The sequence below is a fragment of the Lontra canadensis genome, unplaced genomic scaffold (genome assembly GCF_010015895.1).
Source record: "Lontra canadensis isolate GAN:19392208 unplaced genomic scaffold, GSC_riverotter_1.0 scaffold42, whole genome shotgun sequence".
Taxonomy (NCBI): domain Eukaryota; kingdom Metazoa; phylum Chordata; class Mammalia; order Carnivora; family Mustelidae; genus Lontra; species Lontra canadensis.
Window position 1 is genome coordinate 13,488,818 of NW_022631036.1, and position 15,991 is coordinate 13,504,808.

General features: G+C 34.5%; 1 protein-coding gene across 4 annotated transcripts in view; it reads right to left on the reverse strand.

The window, feature by feature from the left end:
* Positions 1-15,991, reverse strand: part of TTC6 (tetratricopeptide repeat domain 6) — a 219,987-nt gene that overhangs the window by 55,383 nt on the left and 148,613 nt on the right. For 3 of the 4 annotated variants that reach the window (XM_032871237.1, XM_032871235.1, XM_032871238.1), the window contains exons 10-14: positions 15,292-15,366; positions 7,651-8,021; positions 2,071-2,533; positions 1,615-1,744; positions 251-423 (exon numbers count right to left, since the gene is read on the reverse strand). In XM_032871237.1, coding sequence (XP_032727128.1) covers positions 251-423; positions 1,615-1,744; positions 2,071-2,533; positions 7,651-8,021; positions 15,292-15,366 — 1,212 coding nt within the window. The remainder of the gene's footprint in view (positions 1-250; positions 424-1,614; positions 1,745-2,070; positions 2,534-7,650; positions 8,022-15,291; positions 15,367-15,991) is intronic. The other variant, XM_032871236.1, reaches the window with a different exon arrangement.

A 15,991-nucleotide genomic window follows, 5' to 3' on the forward strand; every position in this document is an offset into this window, starting at 1 on the left:
CAGAGTTTTCTCAATGCTCCCACACCCAACTCTTTGACATAAATTCATTCATTCACTAATAATTTTAAAAAATTATTGACATAGTGTTAATATCAATTCCAGTACTGAGCACTCTGGGTCCTAACATATAAAAATTAGTTTTGATTATATAACATATATGAAACAATTTCAATGATTTGTTATAATATCAGAATGAGAATACCATGATCTAAAATATATAAATGTCAGCATTATATGTAATAGAGCTTACTCTAGAAAAGTCATCAACGGCCAGTACTTTGTTTCCTATTTCATGCATCTCACCCCTCCTGAAATATATATTGGCATCTGTGGGCTTGCATTTAATTGCCTGGGTATAGTTTAGAATTGCTAAAGTAATGTTGTTTCTTCTCCTGAAAATTTCTGCCTTTGACAAATATGCCTCTAAAGAAAATTAAAAAGATAAAATTTAGTGTTACAGTCCTTTTATTACCTATGAAAATTTTAATCCCTCTCCCTCTAAAAATGTAGTCTCAAAATAATTTTTCTCTATTACTTCCTTAACTATTTCATTTAAGGTTTTTTTTTCTATTTCAACAGTGCAGAACATGCCCTCAAAAGCTGATAAATGTTCACTATAGTTAAAAGCATTTTCTCTCTTTTTTTTTTACACTTAGTAAAATCAAGGTTTAATTGTTTCATTGGTCAAAGGCATTTTCAATTTCAATTTTAAGTACCAAAAATTACCTTTTACCTTTTTGTATATCTAAAGTGTTCTGTACTCTTTCAATGTTTAGAGTAAAACAAAAATGTATGGACTTTGGCAAAAAGATCAAAAATAATAGATCAAAAAATATTCAGAAAGCTCAACTTATATTCCAGGGGTATGTTACGCATGCTGGGAATACAAAGGTGAATGTGACATTTTCTCATTCCCAAAAAATTCTATTTCCTAAAAAAAAAAAAAAAAAAAAAAAAATTCTGTTTCCTCATTCCATTTAAGTTGGTTAGAGGATGGTACATAAAGGCAATTGTACAGATTCCATCCAACTAAGAAGTCTTGGAACACTGCAAGGCTTCAGAGATCTGTGGTCAAGAAAGGCTTTATGAAGGGGTGCCTGGGTGGCTCAATGGGTTAAGCTTCTGCCTTCGGCTCAGGTCATGATCTCAGGATCCTGGGATCAAGCCTTCATTGGGCTCTCTGCTCAGCAGAGAGCCTACTTCCCCCTCTCTCTCTGCGTACCTCTCTGCCCACTTGTGATCTCTCTCTCTCTCTGTCAAATAAATAAATAAAATCTTTAAAAAAAATAAAAATAAAAAATGAAAAAATGAAAGGCTTTATGAATCACTTCTATAACTAAAATTTTTAAGTTCATATCCTTCTTGTGGGATGAACAGTAAGGAACAAATTTATTGTAATATACAAAAGGACATTAACATTTCAAAGCATGCATTTTGAAAACAGTATAGGATCATATAAGTCCAATATATACAATATCAAGAGTAAATTTAACTTTTAAAAGCTACAATCATTTTTGGAGACTTTTATCTGTTAACTCATATACATTTATAACAACACTAAATGACCAAAACTTAGGTAAAGATATAAATAATACAACTGCCTAGACAACCCACCTCCATTATTTTTATTGTATTTATGTATATAATTCAAATCATCCAAAGCTTCATTAATTTTGTCTTGAAAAAGATAAATGAAATGTCGGTGCCAGTAGGCATTGAGAAACAATGGCTCCAAAAATATAGCCTAAAAAATATATGTATAAATTCAATTAAAGTTGTTTTATTAAAGGAAGACATACTATCAAATAAATTTTGCAAATTTATTTTTCCCAGTGGCTTTCTATGTATATAGTAGAAAATGATACCTCCCAATCTGACAAAATATAGTGGTTTTAATATCAATTATTGAAAATGCCAATATTTATAATTTCATAATCCCACATGTATACTAAAATATTCGTGTTTCAAAATTCTAGTAGAAATTATCATGTAAATTATTACATAGAGGATTATAATGATCAATATAAGTGTAAATTGTTAATATTGTTATTTCGATTAAATAAGACTTACTTCCTGCAGATCTTTCATGGCACTCTGTAACTTTCCTAGTTTCCTATAAATAGCTCCACGCCTACAATATGCAAATGCAGGGTATTTTTTCTTATCATTTATTTCTTTAGTCAGGATCTCCACTTCAGACTCGTAATGTTTAATAACTTCTGGAGAAAGACTAGACTTCAAAGAATCACTCAATTCTATTTTTGGTGGTTCTTTTATTCTTTCAGATGAGTCTTTCTGGATAGATATTTTAACAACTTTCTTTTTTGTGGTTGTCTTCTGATTTTTATGATGAGAGAACATATCAAGAGCCCACATTCGAGGGTCACAATTTTCTGGAATTCCTCCCTTACTTTGGACAAATTCGTCAAAATTTAAACACATAGGTAGACTGGGACAAGGAAGTTTACGTTCATATAATGGAACTTTGAGTAAATATTTCTTCTGTCCAGGAAGGATTCCATGAGATGTTGATCTAGTTATTAAAAGAGTGATTTTTTAATTATACAAATATAATTATTTTTATAATCAATAAATCAATTCAGCCACACATGAAATTACTTTTTTCTATTATTAAAATAAAATTATACACTATTTTTATGCAAACCAAGTCCTGCTGTTCTTTCATCAAAATTGTAACACCATATGAAGAATTTATTTATGAAAGCAGAAATTGTTATCTAAAGATGTGGCCTTCTTACAGTACTGAAATAAGGTGTTGATGCTCCTTTCAGATTTAATTTATACCCCTGTCCCCCCCACCACAGAAATTACAATGAGGAATTGAGAAGGTAAACTGATGTAATACAGGAAATGCCATCCAAGAGGTTGGAGAGCACAGGAACTTGAGGAAATGGGAAGAAGGAAAGATTTGACTAGACAGTAAACTACCAAATTAACATCCCAGTCTTCACCCTTGTTTAGTAGACTATGATACTTTGCTTTCAATAGACATTTCCACCTCCACATTCATCTCTACCCTTCTCTACTTCGCCCTCTGCCCAGGAGACTAATCTGTACAGACTACATCCATAAGATCCTTTGCTCTCTGTCTTCTAATTGGGTATGTCCAAATAGAAATCCCGAAGAGGAAAAGAGGAGAGCGAAGTCAAGGTATTTATTCCTCTGGCTCCCTCCTGAAGGGTCAGCTCAAACTGGCTGTAATCTTTGACCAAAGATCACTACATTTTTTAAGGAAACACTTTCTACACAATTCCTCTTGAAGGTTCTAGTAATCACTCCTACTTTTTGTCCTCTCAGACTTAGGGATAGAAAATGGCTCTGTTGTTTTTGACCCTAGGGTACTACAATATCATGGTATAATTTGTACCTGGCTGATAAAATAATTAACACCAGAAGTAGACTCAGGAAATACACACACAGAAAGATCCTAGGATAAACTTCCTGCCAGGATAAAATAGGACACAAATAATCCATGGTAGGTGGTGCTATCAAAGCTCCTCAAATTATCACCAGTGTTAGCAGGGATGGTGTTCAGGTGGAAGGCAAGGAATTAGGAAATCAAGTAACTACCAATTACTCACAAGGACAACAGTAATGATTATAAAAACTGTGGAATCATTTTACTTCGGACCAAAAGAGAAGAGCAGTACCTATTAAATACCCAAATTCCCTAAACCTTGTATACCAAGGTAATGAAACTTCTAAGAAAGGAGTAGGGAACTGAAATACAGGATGTGAATATTTGAGCAAGCATGAATGAGGCTGATAATTTTGAATCTCCAAATTCCACTCATCTTCTCTTGATAGAAGAGATTAGTTGAGGGACGGTCAGATTCCCTCATCTGAGAGACTCAAACCTCTCCCATATAAATATTTCGAAGACTACACTGAGACATCGGTTCATACACTATATCAAATATACTTAGGCACACCCCAAAATCACTCAGCTGGGACCTCCTGAACGTCTCATGAAGCTACAGCTACTACCCATCAGCCTCCTACATACCTCCTCCACATAGGTGGTCTTGGATCCGTAGCTGTTAGCCCTAGCCAATGCAGCCTTGTTAGAACATCCTACCATACTCTGAGTGATCCCCAAACTTTAGCATCAGTCACCTGGAAGACTTGTTAAATACAGATTTCTGATGTAGATTTCTAGCCAGATTTGGTAGACAGAAATTTTTTTTCAAGATTTATTTATTTGAAAAAGAGAGAGAGAGCAGGAGAAAGGGCAGAGGGAGAGAATATCCAATCATGCTCCTGCTGAGTACAGAGCCCAGTGTGGGGTTTGATCTCAAGACCCATGAGACCAGGGCCTGAGCCACAACCAAGAGTGCCATGCCTAACCAAATGAACCACCCAGGTGACCCAAACAAAACTTGAAATTATAGGGATCTGTGGCAATAACTAAATGACTGCAGGTCCTCAGAAAGTAAGGTAGATGGGCACCTGGCTAAGGTGTTTTTTGACTTAAATGGATGAAAAACTGTTAGGTCTTCTGGGAATAAGCCTAGCCAGCCATAGTGGGGTTTTACAACCTCTTACGCAGCTCTCAGACCCTAACCAGCTCATATCTAAAATCTCTCACCTGACAGGGAAGCCAGACCAGGTCCTGTTGAGGAAAGATCTTGCAATGTGGTCTTGATGTTTTTAATGATTTGTTCCCCAAAGTTTCAAAAGTTCTAGGAAAAAGGAAACACCCAAGCCTCCTGGGAATTATTAGATACCCTAAACTTATGCTGATCCAGATACCCATTGTAAATGCCACTGAAGTCCAGAGAAAAATGAGGAAATTATGAAGATCAAGTGATATAAAGGATCTTGGCCTAAAACCATCTAACGGAATCTAGTGAGACATGGGCCCATCCTGAGATAATTTCCTTAGTTCCAGAATGTGTAGTAGGAATGAATCAACTTAATAACTGCATAAACTATACACTGAAGAGGATAATAGTAGTAAGGATCAAGTGGAAATCTCTATAACTGCCCCCATTCCATCCTATACCACCATCCACCAAGAGAGTATATCAAAAGCAATACCAGACCATGAGGGAAATTACAGATTAACAGCACAAGAAAAACACGTCATCTCCTGCTTGTGAGGGAAATAAATTCCGCCTTTGTTGGGGGGGCGGGTGGCAATAACAGCAGCAAGATGGGCCGAGAAAATCAGACCTGAGACTACCGATTCACTTTCAGTAGCTAGTCAAGTTTGGAAGTTTTGATAGTGGAAGTCAGGACCATGGCCAGTTATTCTAGAAAGGGAAGAAGGTAATGCATTCACAGAAATCAGAGAGCCAATAGCAAAAAGGCTGGCCTGGATCTCAGATCAAGTATGTTACTCAGTCCTGGAAGAGAGAAAACTGTCAGAGATCTGAGAAGCTAACAGTTTACAGAAGTCCAGGTCAGATAGAAGCAATGAGTACAAGGGAGTCAATGTGGGCCAGGAGCCATCAACAAACACAGCTTCCTGCAGTATCCGTGAGCTGAAACTGCCAGTTACTCACTGGCTGGTCCACCAATATTGGGCTCAAAGACCAAAACAGAGGGAAATTTCCAGAGAAATGGTGAAGGAACAAAGTTTCTGCGGACACATGGCATCCTTCCATGACCTAGATGAGGGGGCAAGCAATAACCTATAGTAAAGGGACTGATGGAAAACACATGGGTCTGGGTTTTTAATCAGCTCAAATATACTTTGGCATGAGTTACTTTTCACAGTCAAGCTTTGGCTTGATATATGAGTGTATATACACAGTCTGGTTCTAACCATTCAAGGGAGCCAGCAAGAATGAGTATAATTAAACAAGCTTAAAGGTCAGATATAAAATGGTAAGGATAATTCTGTGTTAACCACATTAAGATTAGTGGGAAAAGATCTCAAACTATAGGAATAAGATTATTTTTTAAAGTTTTCTCCATAAACTTGTTTTAAAATAACAATTATTTCATGGCTACAATTTTGCACTAAGTTAGTTTAGATTAAGATTTTTCTAAAAAGAAGTTAGGCAAGCTATACTAATCTATTATCCTAGACAAATACTCCCATAGTTGGTTTTACTACCTCCACCAAAAGGCTCATCCTATTACCTCTGTTGGCAATACATACAAATTTCAAATCCAGTTGTTAAAAGGCAAATAAATCTCTTTAAATGGTGAAACTTTATAATCAAAGTGATAATCAGTATGCAGTAAAATACTATACCAAAATAGTGTTTCACCTGCTTATATACTTTCTAGAGATAGAAGTAGAGATAGAAGTCACTTAGGTCATGGCCAAAATGGTACAGTATTGTATCCTCTCTAGGACAGTGAAGATTCATATGCTTTGAAATCAGCAAATGTTTCAAAAATGTATAAGCAAATGTCTGGTTCTTGTCAAAAACATTTGTCAACTTAGGAAACACCTATCTGAAGTCTTCTAAAGATGAGCTAACAAAAACAGCTCCACATTTTTTTTGCAGGGAAATCTCAAGCATGAGTAGCATGCAGGAACTCAGGACTTAAATGGCATATCCTCCCCCAGGGTTAGTCTCTGTTCCACTCTGTCACTCATGCTTACATAGGCTGTTCCCAAGGCTTTTCAGGGACAGTAAGTCACCACACCAAAACATCATCAATTTAACCCTTTTTCAGAACCAGCAAGTCTTTATAATAATGAAGTAAACAAAACACTTATGACTCTCTCATGAACAGGAAAGTCTTTACTTTTCAAAGGGAATAAATTTAATGAATTTTGTCATCTGAGGATATCTAAAGAGAAATAAAGCCCAGAGCCTTTTGCAAACTATTTTGCATAACCCTTCAGTTATAAGAAAGTTGCGTTCTGAACACTTAAATATGAGCATACCTGGAACTTCCATTGCTGTCATCTTAGGTCCATGCACCTTGGTTTAAAGAGTTATTTATTCACTTCAGAGAGACAGAGAGAGAGAGATTGCACAAAAACAGGGGGTGAGGGAAAATCTTAGGCAGACTCCCCGCTAAGCGGGGAGCCCAGCACTGGGCTCCATCTCACACCCCTGAGATCATGACCTGAGCAGAAATCAAGAGCTGAATGCTCAACCCACGAGCCACCCAGTTGTCCCATGTCCTAGCACATTTTTAAACATGCTAGCTACTATCACTTTTAAGTAAGGAGAAAAATTAATTATTTCTATGTGTTGATCCCTGAATAAGGACTCATGGAGCATAAAAAAAGTTGATTTAGATTATTCAATTCATTAAGTTGAAATTTGAAAACAGTTGAATTTTAGCAATCTATTTGAACTTTTGAATGGGTGATATTTGTTTTGAGCAGAGGTGGATTTTTGGTTTTAAATCACTTCCGAAAAATAACTTAGCAGATTTTATTTCTTTCCATTGAAAGATTTCATTTAACTATCAAATTGACTTAGTTTTACTTCATGTTCTTAAGTCAGCCTCAACTTTCAAATATAGTTTAAACGAGTCATATATTTACACTATTGAATACCCATATACTAAAATGTAGGGAATTCTCCTTTAGCTAAGACTTAAACATATTTTCAATGGTGAATAAAATAACAACTTCAGTTAGTGAAATTACAAGATTAAGGCCAAAACCAGAATACATTTCATAAAGTCTAACAAGTATTGATTAAACAAGACCTTTTAAGCACTTTTGGAGGCTTGGATAATTCATCATACACAGTTGTAAGTTTACTGTGCTTCAATCTTTTCTTCAGTCTCTTCTTTGTCTTGGGATAAACGATGTAACTAATGCCAGCTTTTTTAGATGCTTCAATGAGAGAGAGAGACAGATCTCTCAAACTCCTTCTGTCTTGAATGTTATCTAAGATGGTATCTATATTTTCTTTCTCAGGGCGTTCTTCAGTTTCATTTTGCTGAGCCATCCAATCCTCCAACTGCTTTGCTTTCTGAAATATAATGTCTTTTATATTGCTTTGCATGTCATCCTTAATCTCTATTGGCGTTGTGGCCTCCTCCTCCTCCTTCAATTCAACTGCAGATTTTACTCTCTTATTAGCAAGGAAACAAAGATAGAAAAACTTAAAATCAATTTAGTTGCTAGATGCTTGAAACTAATTCAGTTACAATTATTATCCATGTAGTTTGGTCACTTACTGAAAATTTTAAATTGTATTCTTGATGTTTTTCAAAGTCAGCTTATAAAGTTAACAGTAGGTTGGTTAAAGCAAAGTACAATAATTTGGTTATATGCCATTTTGTTAGCTACATAAAAATAACACTATAAAGTAGATATGCATTAACTGTTTTTTATATAAACTGTTATTTTATATATTCTTAATTAAAAGAGAATGCTCTTTACATATTCAAATAAAGTACATACTCTACTTTTACTTTTAACTAAAAATTTGGTAGAATGGGTAAAAAATATTAAAGTACTTTATCCTATAAAACCAATTTGTGGGCCTATTTTCAAAAGCATTTTAATAACATTGAATTTCTATACAACAGTATTCATGTATCTTCTAAAATAATTTTCAATACTTACAAGCTTAAGAACAAAATTCCAGCCTCATATTGCTTTTATCTAATCATCAGGGAATCAATTTAACTTTTAATAATAATATCAATATAATAATATACCAACAATTATAAATAATTTGCAATAACCACGTATTAATACTTGAAATCCTAAAAACTCATTATTAATAAGAGATTAGTTCCAATCCTTTGATATAGCATTTCCAGCTTATTGAGCCACTATCAATAACTTAACTGCATTTAAGTTTGTTAATAAATAATAATTTGCTATACAAATGTTTTTCTTTATTGTGAAGTTAGGCCCAAATTTCAAACATAACAATTTCACACAAGCTAGTTGTATTCTTTAAGATACCCTAAAGTATAATGGAAATATTGACCCTCTATAACTTACCATACTTCCCCCATCTCAAGAAACTATATGTAAGTCACTATGTAATTAAAATAGAGAATAGAGTTATACATAGACTATAGAATATATGTATGTATAATATAGGTATATATCAAGAAATACAGACACATATATATGTAAGTATGATATATATAATCAATCTGAGGAAAACATGTGCCTGAAAAAGAAGTAGAACATAAGATACTCATATTTCCCCTTGCTGACTACATATGAATTACACAGAGAGGCCATATGCAGCTTTGTCAAACACTCAGGAAGGAACCACTGACAGAATCTATAATTATAAAGCAGAGCTACCAGAATGGGTTTGGGGTTCTTTCCCACCTTTACTAAAATATTATGTAAAATATTATATAATATTATGTTATATTTCATAATACTATGTAATATTTGGGTTTGGGGTTCTTTCCCACCTTTACTGAAATATTATGTAAATATTACATAATATTATATATTATTACATAATATTATATAATAAAAATATTACAAAAAACATATGTAAGTTTAAGGTATACAATGTGATGATATGATACATGTATATATTGTGAAATGGTTACTACAATAAGGTTAGTTGACACCTCCATCCCCTCACATAATTACTATTATTTTTGTGTGATGATAGCACTTAAGATCTATTCTCTTAACAACTTTCAAGTATATACAGTGTTGTTATAGTCACCATGCTGTACATTAGAACCCCATAATTTATGTGTCCTATAACTGGAAGTTTGTACCCTCTGACCAACATCTCAATCCTCTCCTTTCCACTGTAGCCCCACTGTCCATTCTATGTTTCTATAAGTTCAGCTTTTTTAGATCTCTCATATAAATGAGAACAGAGAGTATTTGTATTTCTCTGTCATGTTGCATAGTGTCCTAAGGTCCAGCCATGTACTTATAAAAGGTAAAATTTCCTTCTTTTTTATAGTTATATTCCATTATTTATATATGTGTATTTAACACACACACACACACACACACACACACACACACACACACTACAAGAAAAGAGAAGTGTAGCCCAATATCCCTGATTAATAAAACTGGAAAATACTCAAGAAAATACTAGCAAATGTAATTCAACAGCACATTAAAAGGATCATACAACATTGATCATATGGGATTTATCCCTCAGATGCAAAGATGATTCAACATACACAAATCAATAAATGTGACATATCATATCAACAGAATGAAAGATAAAGACCATGTATGATCGTTTTAATAGATATAGATAAAACATCTGACAAAATTCAACAGTCTCACATGATAAAAACTCTTAACAGATTTAGTACAGAAGGAATATACCTCAACATAATAAGGTCCATATATGAGAAACCCACAGCTAAAATTAGGATCAGCAGTAAAAGACTGAAAACTTTCCTGCTAAGATCAGGAACAAAAATACTCACTCTTGCTACTTAGTATTGGAAGTCTTAGCCAAAGCAATCTGGAAAACAGGCATCCAAATTAGAAAGAAACTAGTAAAAACTGTCTCAGACAATTTTATTTGCAAATGACATAATCTTATATAGACAAAACTCCAAAGACTCTACTCTATTAGAACTAATCAATGAATTCGGTAAACTTGTAGGTTACAAAATCAACATACAAAAGTCAGTTGCATTTCCCTACACTAACAATGAATTATCTGAAAAAGAAATGAAGTAATTCCATTTATAATAGCATCTAAAATAATAAAATTAGTTAGGAATAAATTTATTCAAAGAGGTGAAGGATTTGTATACTGAAAATTAGAATACAATGATGAAAGTGAGGAAGACACAAATAAATGAAAGATATTTCATCCTCATTAATCAGAAAGATTAGTCTTTTAAAATGTCCACACTACCAAAGCCATTAATAGATTCAATACAACCCCTAGCAAAATTCCAATGTCACTTTTCACAGAAATAGCAAAAATAATCCTAAAATTCATACAGAACCACAAAAGACACTGAATAGTCAAAGCATTCCTGAGAAAGAACAAAGGTGGAGGTTTCACAATTCCAAAATTCGAACTTTATTATAAAACTATAGTAATCAAAACAGTATGATACTGGCATAAAAAGAAACACATAGACTAACAGAACAGAATCAAGAGTCTAGAAATACCCCACGCATATATGGTCAACTAATATTTGACAAAGAAGCCAAAACACTCAATGAGGAAATGACAGTCCCCAATGAATTATGTTGAGAAAACTGGATATTCAAATGCAAAAGAATGAAATTTCCTATTTCACAATACTCACAAAAATTAACTCAAAATAAATTAAAGATTTAAATTTTAATTCTTAAACAATAAAACTACTATAAGAAGACACAGGGAAAAGCTGTTTGATATTGGCCTTGGTAATGCTTTTTTGGCTATAACAACGAAAGTACGAAGAGCAAAAGCAAAAATAAACAAGTGGGACTACATCAAGCTAAAAAGCTTCTGCACAGCAAAATAAGCAATCAGCAAAATGAAAAGGCAACCTATAAAATGGGAAAAATATTTGCAAACCATCTATTTGATAAGGGGTTAATATCCAAAATACATAAGGAATTCTTATAACTCAATAGGAAAAAAATTTAAAAATCCAATTAAAAAATGGTCAGGGAAACTGAATAGGGATTTGTTTTCAAAAGACATACAAATGGTCAATGGGTATTCATAAAAAGATGTTCGACATCACTAATCATCAGGGAAATGCAACTCAAAATCACAATGAGGGGGCACCTGGGTGTCTCAATTGGTTAAGTGTCTGCACTCAGGTCAAGTCATGATTCCAGGGTTCTGTGATAGAGCCCTGCATCAGGCTCTCTGCTCAGCAGCTTCTCCCTCTGCTCTCGCTCTCTCTTGCTATCTCTGTCTCTGTCTCTGTCTCTCTCTCAAATAAATAAAATTAAAAAAAAAAAAAACAACCCACACACACACAGTGAGAAATCACCTCAAACCTGTTAGGATGGCTATTAAAGGGAGGGGTTCCCATCTAAGACGACAACACAGCAAAACCCTGAACTAATTTTCTCCACAGAACACAATTATACCTTTTTACAGAATAATTTCTCCTGAAGAACTGAAGGTCATCTGAACAGCTTCTGAATAATCAAAGATAGAATGACAAAAAAAGAATAGCAAGAGAGATAGACATGGTAACGGAGGGACCCTCCACCCCTGATCCTACAAACAGCAGTGGAGAGGGATAATACTGAGGAACTGGAAACAGATTCAACTGTCCTTGGACACAAGAGGAAAAAAAAAAAAAAGCCATGGTTTATTTTTTTTTAAGATTTTAATTATTTATTTGATAGAGATCACAAGTAGGCAGAGAGACAGGCAGAGAGAGACAGAGGGAGCAGCCTCCCCACTGAGCAGAGAGCCTGATGTGGGGCTCAATCCCAAGACTCTGAGATCATGACCTGAGCTGAAGGCAGAGGCTTTAACACACTGAGCCATCCAGGCGCCCCAAAAGCCATGGTTTAAAAGAGCAACTAGCATATAAGACAACACTGGAACTTGCCAAATGGAGGAGGAGCTTCGGGAAGTTCTCCAAGTCAGAGGAACTAGAGAACAACACAGTTTCCATCCATCCTCCACCTTAAAAGCCAAACCAGGAGCAGAGTCTGGATACCATAACTGATGAGTCCCGTCATTACGGTGAGCTTATTATCTCAGTAAGCCCAGAGTCCACAAGTCCACACCAGCTCCTGTGGTGCTAGGGAACAAAAAATAAACCAGGATTTTGTTTGTTTTAGGGTTTTTTTCCATTAATTTTTATCTTTTTATTATTTTTTATTTGTCTCATTTTACTTTTATTTTTGTCCTTTTAGGGTTTTTTCCTTCTTTTTTTCTTCCCTCTTTCTTCTTTTTTCTTTTGTTATTTTCTTTTGTTATTTTATTATTATTTTCTTCTTTCTGTAAAAAGCCATTGTTTAAAAGAACAACTGGCATATATAGCCACAGACACAGCCAGCCAGCAAAAGCCACCAACATACAGAGCCAACACAGGGGACACTGTACACAAGACCATTCCTTCAAGTTTAGAAGTAGCTGTTCCATCTAGTCCATAGAAACAAAGGCAGAAAGTCAAGCAAAATGGGGAGACAGAGGAATATGCTCCAAAAGAAAGAACAACAAAAAAACCTCAGAAAAATAAATAGATGAAACAGAGATAAGCAATATGCCTGATGAAGAATTTAAAGTAATGATCCTGGGGCTCCTGAGTGTCCCAGTTGTTAAGCCTCTGCCTTCAGTTCAGGTCATGATCCCAGCATCCTGGGATAGAGCCCTGCATCAGGCTCCCTGCTCAGCGGGAAGCCTGCTTCTCCCTCTCCCACTCCCCCTGCTTGTGTTCCCTCACTCACTGTGTCTCTCTCTGTCAAATAAATAAATAAAATCTTTCTTTAAAAAAGACATAAGAATATTATGAATAAAAATATGTAAAATATAGCAATTTATGCATAAAATGTACAGGAGGGAGTAAAGGGGGAAAAGAAAGATGTTCTTTTTCTTTTTCTGTTTTTTGTTTGATGGTTTCTTTGTTGTTGTTGTTGTTGTTTTTCCAGAATGTGCTTGAAATTAAATGGCCATCAATTTTGTATAAACTGCTACTTACTCTGGGTATTATATATGAACCTAATGGTAACCACAAACCCAAAACCTATGACAGATACACAAAAAATAAAGAAGTAGAATAGCTAGTATAAAAAAGACAAGGGATACCGAGTGCTGGCAAAGCTATGGGGAAAAGGGAAAATTGTACACTATTGATGGAAATGTAAATTGGTATAGCCACAGCAGAAAACAGTATGGAGGTTCCTCAAAGAATTAAAACTAGAACTACCCTAGATCCAATCCCACTTCTGGGTACACACCCAAAGGAAACAAAGTCAGGATCTTAAAGAGATAATCTTCACTCTCTTATTTCTTACAGCTTTAGTCACAATAGTTAAGATATAGAAACAACCTAAGTGCTCATCAATGGATGAATGGATAAATAAAATGTTTACATATATATATATATATATATATATACACACACACACACATATATATATACACACACATATATATACACATATATATACATATATATGTACACAGACACACAAACACACATACAATGGAATATTATTCAGCCATTTAAAAGAAGGAAATTCTGCCTTTTGCAATAACATAGATGGACCCTGAGGACAACACGTTAAGTAAAATAAATAAGTTAAATAAGTCAGACTGTGAAAGACAAATACTACATGATCTCACTTATATGTGGCATCTTAAAAACAAAAACAACAGCTTGTAGGTACAGAAAATAGATTGGTGCTTGCCAAAGGCAAGGAGTAGGTGATGGATTAAATGGGTAATAATGGTCAAAAGGTACAAAACTCCATTATAAAATAAATAAGTCCTGTGGTGTGACTATACTTAAAATACTGTATTTTATATTTGAAACTTGCTAAGAGAGTAGAAGGTTCTCATCAAAAGAAAAAAAATGTGTAACTGTGTGTGGTGATAGATGTTAACTAAACTTACTTCAGTGATCATATTGCAATACATACAAATACTGAATCATTATGTTGTACACTTGAAACTAATATAATGCTATATGTCAATTATGGGTCAATAAAAAAATCTTAAGGATAGTGTGATTGTACAGGGATATAAAACAGAGGAATCAAAAGGTGAGTAAGAAAACAGAATGTCAGAAATGACATAGAAAGCAGGCTAACGTGAAGCAGGTTAAAAGCAAGTTACAAGCAAGTAAAAAAGAATTAAAAAGATTTATAAGATTTCAGGGAGAAAAAAAAAGCTGGAAGCTAGTTGTCAATACCACGGAAGGTAAGAACCAGCTCCTTCAAAAAGCCTGTGGATTATTGGTGCAGAGGAAAGTACATTGCATTTAGTAAGGGAGGTGTGGGTCGAAGTTCTAGCTCTGCCATTTACCACTTTCTGACCTTTGCTTTTTCACACATAAAGCAAGGATAATATCTGCCTTGCCTTCCTTCTCTCAGAATGTAGTGAAGCTCAAGGCCCGACTGGAATAGTGTCCATAAAAGTGCTTTGGGAAATTGTGAGCCCAACACAAATGTAGGTCAATATTATAATAACTTGACTTATACCAGGTAAAGTCAAACTATGAACATAAGATACTCCCAAGAGCCTGCCAACAATCTCAAATCGGCACCACCAAACCAGTTTTACAGGAGCAACCAAATACACAATTGAACCCAAACTTTTCATCAATTCTGAATGAATCAACTGACTACATTATTTCAGGAAAGCAAACAAACAAACCAAAAAAAAAAAAAACCATCAATAGTGATTATTACTGGAAATATAAACATTTCTCTTGAATAATAAAAACTAAGAATTATCATACCTTTAACTGTGGCAATGGTGTACGGAAACATTTTTGGATATTTTCAAATGATGCAGATTTTCTTAGGAAAAAAAACTGAAATAATCAAATGACAAAAATTCATTGACTATAGATACTATTTGGTAAAGTAAAATATCATATGACAATTGACTAATGATAACTGCTTAGTTAAAATATACATTCTAATTGATTTTGAAGTCACTGACTTCACAGAGAGGAGCAGAACTGAAAATCCATCAATTAATTAGAAAACTGTATAATAACAGAAATTGTCTTATTTTTTAAAATTCAACTTGATGCAACAGAACTTACCAAAGTTTTCTGGTTGGTGCAAGTAGCACAGGTATGTATAAATCTGCCATGAATATCCTAACCCATGAATCTCCTTGGTACTGAGGCTGCACTCGTGGGACATGAAGCAGCTACTGTCCTCTGAACAGTCAGCTCTAATTATGAGCAACCTCAGCATTTTACTCCACCAGACCATACAATTAACCATCACTTGTCATGAGAGCTATTATACTGAAAGAGCTGGGAAATCCTACTTTACTAGATAGTGTAGAAAGTTCTGGGGGGAAAATTGACATGTTCCATGTCCTCAACCAATAGAATGGTGGAAACAGAAAGAATAGAAATAATTGTAATCCAAAGCAGCTGTGAAACGGACTAAAGATGGCATGAATGGATCTGATGTGAAGAG